Here is a 10,393-nt window from a genome sequence, read left to right on the forward strand (position 1 = left end):
GATTGACGCCCTGTTTGGCGCCAGTCGGCGGACATCGCGCCGTTGGGGGAGAATTTCGCCCATGAACTGAATTTCCTTTTGTTTTGAGAAGCATTTAGAAGCAAGCATGCATCACACGCTGAGGGCAACAGTTAAATGCCAATGAGATTAGCAGGCGTTTCAGTGGTTTGTATCAGCATAATCCATTGACTGTGCTGGTGTTGCAGCAGCGCCTCGCCAACTATTGTTCTCTGTTCATTATTACTCTGCTTTACTGAACATCTGCTTAAATTGGATTTGTTATGTTGCTGACATGGGTTTCCATTTTCTTTCCAGGTCGAGTTAAAGAAAGCTTTCCAGGAAGCTGGGTTTGTTATCTGTGATGTTGTCCCATATGGCCCTTGAATTTTGGTCACAAAATGACAGATGAAAATTTTATGATAGTATTAATTGTAAAGAGTAATATTAGTGGGAAAATAAGTTTAGATGAACAACTACAAGAGTAAAATTATTCCCTTAGGCTTGAATTAGAAAACTGAAAAATATTACTGCAATCGGTAGAATTCTTTTAAATGCTATTAGTTTAGTATTCTGGAAAATATCTTACCTTGCAATGAGTTAGTTCCCTGATGCTGGTGTGGAGTAATGTTCAGACAACTGAAATATGCCACAATAATATGCCATGACAAAACCATTGGAGCTCTGACTGTGACCAGTATACAATTTTCCATCTTCATAAAATTCTGTGACAATTCACCAGTCTGATGAATTTTAGTACGTACTCTGTACATTATATTAGACTGTCTCAAATTTTAAATATACTACTAGGGCATACAGACAATAATGGATACATAAGAGCAAGCTATGAAGTTATAATCTAATGCACTTGAGATGACATTATCAACTACAATTATACTTAAAATATGTTTATGTCAATGACAACTTCTTGGCACACATCATCCTCAACGCTGACTATGTCAGAACAGGTACCAATGCCTTACCTTTCAAAAGTGACTTTGAAGTTAGCTGCTGCCATTATTGGCTTCAGTATACATTCTGCATTGATAGTGCACCATTGAGCTTACTGTTGTTCTTTCACAAGTGCCAGCACTCCATTCACCCCGAGCATATCAGATATGAATGATTCATAGTGGCACTATCCCAAATGACAAATACAAAGATGGTGACTGCAGTTAGTCATGTGACTATTATAAAAGAACCGCAATCATCTCAAATTTGATAGTTTAGAAATCCAGTTTAAAATAGTTGCCGATTGTTCAAGAGGACTTGTCAAGGTAAATGCTAGTTGTTTCCATTAGCTGAATGGCCTCCTTCTGCACTGTAGGGATTCTATGATTCTATGATTTCTTTAGGATTAAAGCGCAGCACATCTTAACAGCTCTGTAAGTAAGATAATGCATACAGTGATAGGAAGTTAGATGGAATGTTAGATGCATTTTAGAAGTTACTTTATTAAAGTTTTTGTATCTGCAAAGCATAATTCTGACACAAATACTGGATTTATAAAGGAACTATGCAGAGCTTCCATCTGCTCTGTAATGGAAAATGCTAGTTCATTCAGAACAGAAGTCAGACTTTATTTTCAAGAGACTTTTCTGGTTCAGACTCTGCTCTTTTTCTGAGTCATTCACTTACAGCTACCTAACTCCTGCAGTGGCAAGTGCTATGTATACATAGGAACAGATAATGTTTTGGTCTATGTTCGATGAGGCAAATCTCTACTCAAATGATTTCCTCCGCTACAGAACAGAGCCCAGGTGCATTCTTCTCATGAGAAGGAAAATTGAAGGAAGAGTTGTTAACTATTACACTGTTTGCCTATTTAAGGGATGCTTTAATGAAGGACTGGGAAGAGGTTGCTTGGCTTGGGAAAAGAACTGCATAACACCAGAAAGGGAAAGAAGGATTTCACATCAAAATTTCTAACTTTCAAGCACTTTGAAATAACAGAATCATAGAATTTACAGTGCAGAAGGAGGCCATTAGGCCCATCGAGTATGCACCGGCCCTGGGAAAGAACACCCTACTTAAGCCCACGCCACCACCCTATCTCCCTAACCCCACCTAACCTTTTTGGAAACTACGGGGCAATTTAGCATCGCCAATCCACCTAACCTGCGCATCTTTGGCTTGTGGGAGGAAACCGGAGCACCCGGAGGGAACCCACGCAGACATGGGGAGAAAGTGAAAACTTCCCACGGTCACCCGAGGCCAGTATTGAACCCGGGATTTTGGAGCAGTGCGGCAGCAGTGCTAACCACTGTGCCACTGAGAAATGTATCACTTAAGTTGAGAAGAATGAGAAATATTTGTTCAAATCATATGCATTTTAAATGAAGCTTCCTCCATATAACCTACTGATTCTGTGCACCTTTTGCTAATTACCTTTAACAATTGATTTAAGAGCACTAGCTTAAGAAAAATATCCAAATGAGATTAAGATTCTCCCTCCCTCGTTAGTACAATCAGTTACACAGAGAATGGAGTAGTAGAGGGTTTAAAAGGTAATAACATAATGGCCCGGATTTTGAAGTCAATGGTGAAGAATAAAAGAGGAAGTATAAATTGGATTTAAACCATATGCAGAAAGTGAAATAAAAATTAGGAAAGACAGATTTGATTCAGCGAGAGAGATAAAAGTCACAGGTAGAAAAATTTAAATTGAAAAAAATCCTTAAAAAGTGCAATGTCTGAAGGAATGAGACCCCACATCATGAAATTACATTTTTAGGCCAGAGAGGTGATTTTGGAGCAATTGTCACCTATCATGCTGATATAAATTCACCTAACCCTCAATATACCAGCTCTAATTTGTCCTGACATGTTTAGTGGGAAAATAGTGGGAAAGTATCCCACTTCATGCCCTTGCATTGATTTGAATGTCAAGTATCCTGGCAACAACTGTTAAAATTCACCCTGTGGCGGATATGATACTTCTGTCGACAGCTTCTGAATTTCCACATTCCGGATTTGCACATGCATGTACACCATATGTTGTTGTTTGTTTTACCATTTTAACGGTGAGTGCTGACAGCATCCCTGTTAGTATTAATGTAAAGTCCAGTCTAATGGGGTTCAGATGACAGGGGCAAAGATTCGGAACCATTTCAGGCCTCAGTTTTGTTAATATAGAAGTTAAATGTTACAGGCTGGTCTTTCATTCTTTGAGACGAATAATTATAGCAGCACTTCAAATTTGTCAAATAAATGGTGTTGGTTTACTTGTGAATTCTACTGCTAGTGCATTGTAATCTTTCACGTAAAGAACTGTCAGGAAATATTCCTTAATTGCCTCCTTTAGAGCAGTCTAAGACTGTGAAAATTAATTACAGAATGGGAATCAGTCCAATTTGTGTTCTAAATTCAGGTTACAGTCAGGACTCCAAATGTGTTATCCAGCAGAGTACAATGGGGCATCAAGCTTTTCTGAAGTTTCAACTACTGTTTTCTTCATGTACTTGGCAATCAAAATCTTCCAGCATACTTCAGAAGTTGTTGCTGCTACAGGGCTTGCAAAAATAATCCAGGGCTGCTGCCACCCTGGGACTGTCATCCTCCAAGATCTTGATTCCAGCCATCCTCCAACCCTCAAACCTGCCCCTAAGCAACTGGCTTAGCAGCTAGAGGCCCCTGCTTAACTTTCAAGCTTCAATGAATGAGGCAACATCACAAAGTATTCAGACACCTGGCAACTTGCCTGACTAATTTAAATGGCAAAATCATTGTGGGCCTATTTGTCAAGTGAATGATTGCTCGATTGCCCAAATGTCAAAATCTATCACCGTTGAATTGTGGGTTTTCATATTTTTAAAACAGTTGGTTTAATACATTCATAATGCTGTGATATTATTTGCATATTACTCTTGCTATAGAGGGAATGCAGCAAAAGGTTTACCTGACTGATCCTGGGATGGCGGGACTGACGTATGTGGAGATTGAGTACGTTAGTCTTATATTCGCTGGCGTTTAGAAGAATGAGGGGGGATCTTATAGACACCTATAAAATTCTAATCGGACTAGACAGGGTAGATGAAGGATGTTCCCGATGGGTGGGGTGTCTGGAACCAGGGATCACAGTCTGAGGATACGGGGTAAACCTTTTAGGTCTGAGATGAGAAGAAATCTCTTCATCCAGAGAGTGGTGAGCCTGTGGAATTCGCTACCACAGAAAGCAGCTGAAGCAAAAACATTGTGGGCGGGATTCTCCGTCGGCGGGATCCTCCGCATTTCTGGCAGCGCACTCACACCCACGGATTTCCCAATGGCGTGGGGGTGGCCACAATGAGAAACCACTTTGGCCAGGTGCCGAGACGGAGGATCCCGCTGCTGGCGGGGGGAGGGGGAGCGCTGCGCCAGAAAACGGATCTGACAGGACGGCGAATCCTGCCCTGTATGTTTTCAAGGAGTTAGAGTTAGCTCTTGGGGCTAAAGGGATGTGGGGGGGGGGGGGGGGGGGGGGGGGGAGCGTGAGTAGGTTACTGAGTTGAATGATCAGCCACGATCATGATGAATAGTGGAGCAGGCTTGAAGGGCCAAATGACCTATTCTTACTCCTATATTCTATGTTTCAAGTCTTAATAATGTGAGAAAGAGTGAGTTGCACATGTTTAATTTATGGTACATGTTCTCTTATTAACCATTATATTTGGTACAATTATGGTAAGGTGCTCATTGATGAATGTTTTTTTCTATGATGGATTTGGATATATTTTTTAATTACATTAAAAGAAATAAAAACATCTTAATTTTCTTACAAGTCAAAAAGCTACCTTCTCTTTTAATTCAAACTTGAAATACTATTACTTTAAATTCTGATACACAAATTTCTCGATATTGTATGCTGAGTCATTGCTCCGGAATACACATGAAATTTATTGGTCCTGTTTTTTTTATAACTCATTGCAAATGGAAGCTATGTAGGATATAGGAATTGTTCATGATTGCACTTCCCAATTGAATTGCCAGCCAGGTAGTGAAATATACAAGAGTCGATCCCAGCTTCAATCCCATTCTGTGTTGAGTTAATTGCCGTCAATGATTATGGATTAGTTCCTGGAAAATTCACCACTTAAACAAAATAGGATTGAGCTTTGGCTGTGGTGCTGCTGAAGTTCTAATAGTTTGATGATATTTGTAATGTATGGGGTAATGCATTTGGGGAGGAGAAATGATGCAAGAAATTGCAGAATAAGTGGTCAGTTACTGAAGAACAGGGGTCCTTGAAGTGCTTGTCCATGGAACCCTCAAGATACCAGCACAAGTAGATGAGGTGATTAGGAAGACTTGAGGGATACTTTATTTATTTATACATATGGGATTCATTGGCCCAGAACTTTTGAGCTTTGGGGTGGCGTGGTAGACCCGACCCTCCCCCCCCCCCCCCACTCCCGCCTCTGCCTCCCCCAGGACATTCACAGGCGAGAATTGCACAGGAATTGTCCAGGAAGTTCAAACATTCAATGGTAAATTCCCCTGCACCCGGGTACCATCTGAAACTCCGATTTAAATCGCAGATGGTTCTGATTCTCATACCAGATTAGTGATTTTTTAAAAAATATATATATTTTATTAAAGTTTTCAAACACAATTTTTCCACCTTATAAATCAACATAAAAGATAACACAATAACTAATAAGTAACATTATTTAAATAAAATAGTGAACTAGCAAAGTAACAAAAAATAGTGCTTCCCCCCCCTCGCCCTCTGGGCTGCTGCTGCTGACGATCTATTTTCCCTTACCGTTCCGCGAGATAGTCAAGGAACGGTTGCCACCGCCTGGAGAACCCCTGAACCGATCCTCTCAACGCAAACTTCATCCGTTCCAGTTTTATAAACTCTGCCATATCGTTTATCCAGGCCTCCACGCCGGGGGGTTTTGCTTCCTTCCACATGAGTAAGATCCTTCGCCGGGCTACCAGGGACGCAAAAGCCAGAATATCGGCTCTTTCACCTCCTGCACTCCCAGCTCCTCCGCTACCCCAAATATAGCTAACCCCCAGCCTGGCTTGACCCGGACCTTCACCACCTTTGAAATCACTCTTGCCACTCCCCTCCAGTACTCATCCAGTGCCGGACACGACCAAAACATATGTGTGTGGTTCGCCGGGCTTCCCAAGCACCTCCCGCACCTGTCCTCCACTCCGAAGAACCTGCTCAGCCTTGCTCCCGTCATGTGTGCCCTGTGTAGAACCTTGAATTGTATCAGGCTAAGCCTGGCACACGAGGAAGAGGAATTTACCCTACTTAGGGCATCAGCCCACAGACCCTCCTCAATCTCCTCCCCCAGCTCTTCTTCTTATTTTCCTTTCAGCTCCTCTACCAGCACCTCCCCCTCGTCTCATCTCTTGATATATTTCGGACACTTTGCCCTCCCCAACCCATACCCCCGAAATCACTCTATCCTGGATCCCCTGTGTCGGTAACAGCGGAAATTCCCTCACCTGTTGCCTCGTAAACGCCCTCACTTGCATGTATCTAAAGATATTCCCCGGGGGCAACTCATACTTTTCCTCCAGCGCTCCCAGGCTCGCAAACTCCCCGTCAATAAACAGGTCTCTCAATCTCCTAATTCCTGCCTGATGCCAGCTCTAGAACCCTCCGTCCATCCTTCCTGGGACAAACCTATGGTTGTTCCTGATCGGGGGCCACACCGAGGCACCCGTCACACCCCTATGTCGCCTCCATTGCCCCCAGATCCTTAAGGTTGCCGCCACCACTGGGTTCGTGGTGTACCTTTTCGGGGCGAGCGGTAGCGGCGCCGTCACCAGCGCCTTTAGGCTCGTTCCTTTACAGGACGCCATCTCCAGCCTCTTCCACGCCGCCCCCTCCCCCTCCTTCATCCACTTGCAAACCATCGCCACATTGGCGGCCCAGTAGTAATCGTCCAGATTCGGCAATGCCAGTCCCCCTCTGTCCCTGCTGCGCTGCAGGAACCCCCTCCTTACCCTCGGGGTCTTCCCTGCCCATACTTATAACACTCCTATCTATTTTCTTAAAAAAGGCCATAGTGATCAAAATGGGGAGACATTGAAACACAAAAAGAAACCTTGGGAGGACCATCATCTTGAGCGTCTGCACTCTGCCCGCCAGTGACAGCGGCAGCATATCCCACCTTTTGAAATCCTCTTCCATCTGCTCCACCAGCCGAGTCAGATTGAGGTTGTGTAAAGTTCCTCAGCTCCTGGCTACCTGAATCCCCAAATATCGGAATTTCCTTTCCGCTCTCCTTAACGGCAGGCCGGCTATCCCTCTTCCCTGATCCCTGGGGTGTACTACGAAAAGCTCACTCTTCCCCATATTAAGCCTATATCCCAAAAAATCTCCAAACTCCCTCAATATCTGCATAACCTCTGTCATCCCCTCCGCAGGATCCGCCACATACAGCAGTAGGTCATCTGAGTAGAGTGACACTCGGTGTTCCTCTCCCCCTCTAACCACCCCCCTCCATTTCCTAGAGTCTCTCAACGCTATGGCCAGTGGTTCAATTGCCAGCGCGAACAGTAATGGGGACAGGGGGCACCCCTGCCTTGTTCCCCTATGTAACCGAAAATACTCCGATCTCTGCCGATTTGTGACTACACTTGCCACTGGGGCCCCATAGAGGAGTTTGACCCAACTGACAAACCCCTCCCTGAACCCAAACCTCCTCAACACCTCCCATAAATACTCCCACTCTACCCTATCAAATGCCTTCTCTGCATCCATCGCTGCCACTATCTCTGCCTCCCCCTCCGCTGGGGGCATCATTATCACCCCCAACAGCCGTTGCACGTTGACATTCAATTGTCTCCCCTTTGTCTGGTCTTCATGCACCACCCCCGGGACACAATCCTCGATCCTCGTCGCTAGCACTTTTGCCAGCAACTTGGCGTCTACATTCAGGAACGAGCTAGGCCTATATGACCCGCATTGCAGCGGATCTTTATCAGATTAGTGATTTTAATCCTTCTAATATTTCCTGGGTAACTTTGATACGTAGCTATGATGCAGCTCCTAACTCCCCCTCCCCCACTGAATTTCCCCAACTACCCCCCACCCTGAGTAACCCCCATCCCCCGACTCTCCCTCTACGCCCAGACTCCGTAACCCACCCTCAATTACCGAACCCTTACTGTCCCAAACCCCCAACCTACACCATCCACTTGCCTTGCAGAATTAATTTCTCACCCGTCAAAGTGGCTGTCCTTTTGAGCTATCTTGCTTTATTGGCAGTTAGTGTCATAAAAAAGATGTGTGGTTTCTCTTCCCCTGAGTCTGCTGCATTGCACAGGAAGGACCCCGGACCTGCTCATTGCACACTGTTCACCAGGTCCAGGATGTGAGAAGTGAAAGCCAATTTTCCTATTCAAGTGAAATATGTGCATCTCCCAAACCGTATTAAGGAGCCGAGTGGCAATCCCACTCTCGTTGCCATTTGTTGGAAGTTCTGGGCCAGCATTTGCTGAGGCATAGAGTATGAGGGCAGGGGGGATTGTGTTAGACTTTTATAAAACACTAGTTAGAGCAATTTACAGTTCTGGTATCCGCTTGACAGGAAGGATGTGATCATTTGAGAGCGTACAGAGGAGGTTTACAAGATGTTGCCAGACCTTGGTAATGCCAGCTGTGAGAAAAGATTGTGTACCATGTGGTTGTGTTCTTTGGAACAGAGGAGGTTGAGATGTTATTGAGGTGTGGTAAATTATGGTGGCCTAGTCAGAGTGGAAAGGAGGGACATATTTTCTTCCTGAGGCGAGATCAATAAGCAGAGATGATAGATTTAAAGTAATTGGTGGAATGATTAGAGGGAAGTTAGAGAAATCAGAGGTGAAGGTCTGAAACTCTTTGCCCAAAAGGATGGTAGAGGCAGAAACCTCATTGCATTTTTGAAAAAATCAGTTTGGCATGCACTTGAAGGGCTGGAGCCTCCCAACAAATAAATTAGATCTCAGTTTTGCTTGTTGCAGATGCTATGTGTAATGAGAAAGGAATAGCGGGCAATCTAGTTAGAATCCATAGAATCCCTACAGTGCAGAAGGAGGCCATTTGGCCCATCGAGTCTGCACCGACCCTCCAAAAGAGAACGCTACCTAGGCCCACTCCCCCTCCCTATCCCCGTAACCCCACCTAATCTGCACACATTTGGACACTAAGGGACATTTTTTTTAGCATGGCCAATCCACCTAACCTTCACGATTCGGGACTGTGGGAAGAAACCATAGCATCCGGTGTAAACCCATGCAGACAATCACCCAAGGCCGGAATCAAACCCGGATCCCTGGCTCTGTGAGGCAGCAATGCTAGCCACTGTGCCACCATGCTGCATATGCCACACCAACACTTCAGAAAGGTTATGTAACATATAGAGGTGGAGTTTTTCAGCATAATTGTCGGAGGCATAACTGCCTTTGCTTGGCCTGTTCACTCTATAGTTATTAACATCAGACAGGCCCTCTATTGGCTTGAGCCAGGGCTTCCACCCGTATCCGGGAAGAAGGCCCTGCCTTCGAGAGCTGCTGGCTGACCAAATGGTTGGTAGCTCTGTGGTCCCGGCAGTGCCACTGGGAATGGTGGCTATTGTTGGCATTTCAGCCAGTCGTGGAGAAGATGAGCTGCGATGGAGTCTGGACTTTGAGGTAAGTCTGAGGTCTCACCAGGATCTGGCTGGCAGGCTCAGGGGTTGGGTTTGGGGGAATCATGTGGATGGAAAGACCTTGGGGAAAGGGCCACCAGACAGCACAGGGGCCTTTAAAGGAGGTACCTACCCCAACCCACAACACACCATCCTTGACCAGCCACCAGCCCAAGCAATGAAACTTGCCAGACTACATACATGCAGTGGGCCTCTCTTGCTGTGACTTAAATCCCAGTGGTGGCAGGAAGTGGCATTTAAGTGGCTATTAATTGGTCACTTAAAGGTCTGAATTGGTTCCTGAGTGGGTGAACTTCCCAATATCTTCCCTGCTGTCGGATAGGGCAGCATGGTGGCACAGTGGTTAGCACTGCTGCCTCACAGTGCCAGGAACTCAGGTTCAATTATGGCCTTGGGTGACTATCTGTTTGGAGTTTGCACATTCTCCCCGTGTATGCGTGGGTTTCCTCCGGGTGCTCCGGTTTCCTCCCACAGTCCAAAGATGTGCAGGTTAGGTGGACTGGCCAGCTAAATAAAAATGCCCCTTAGTGCCCAAATATGTGCAGGTTAGGTGGGATGATGGGATAGGGCGGGGGAAAGTGGGCCTGGGTGGGGTACTCTTTGAGAGGTTAATGCAGACTCGGTGAGCCGAATGGCCTCCTTCTACGCTGTTGGAATTCAATGAAACATTGCAGCCCACCTGTCACCTGACCCTGGAGGTGAAAGTCATCTCATAGAAAGAGTACGGCACCAACACTCGTGGAAAATATGTAAAGCGTCCA

At 45.3% G+C, this 10,393-nt stretch overlaps 1 protein-coding gene across 3 annotated transcripts in view; it reads left to right on the forward strand.

Moving 5' to 3' along the window:
• gkup (glucuronokinase with putative uridyl pyrophosphorylase) overlaps window positions 1–4,437 on the forward strand; it is a 67,291-nt gene extending 62,854 nt beyond the window's left edge. For all 3 annotated transcript variants that reach the window (XR_011937427.1, XM_072486474.1, XM_072486473.1), the window contains one exon: window positions 316–4,437. Coding sequence is in view for 2 of the 3 variants with exons in the window: in XM_072486474.1 (XP_072342575.1) it covers window positions 316–384 (69 nt within the window). In the remaining variant the exon portion in view is untranslated. The remainder of the gene's footprint in view (window positions 1–315) is intronic.
• The last annotated feature ends 5,956 nt before the right edge of the window (window positions 4,438–10,393 follow it).

Source organism: Scyliorhinus torazame, chromosome 21 (assembly GCF_047496885.1).
Source record: "Scyliorhinus torazame isolate Kashiwa2021f chromosome 21, sScyTor2.1, whole genome shotgun sequence".
NCBI classification, from domain to species: domain Eukaryota; kingdom Metazoa; phylum Chordata; class Chondrichthyes; order Carcharhiniformes; family Scyliorhinidae; genus Scyliorhinus; species Scyliorhinus torazame.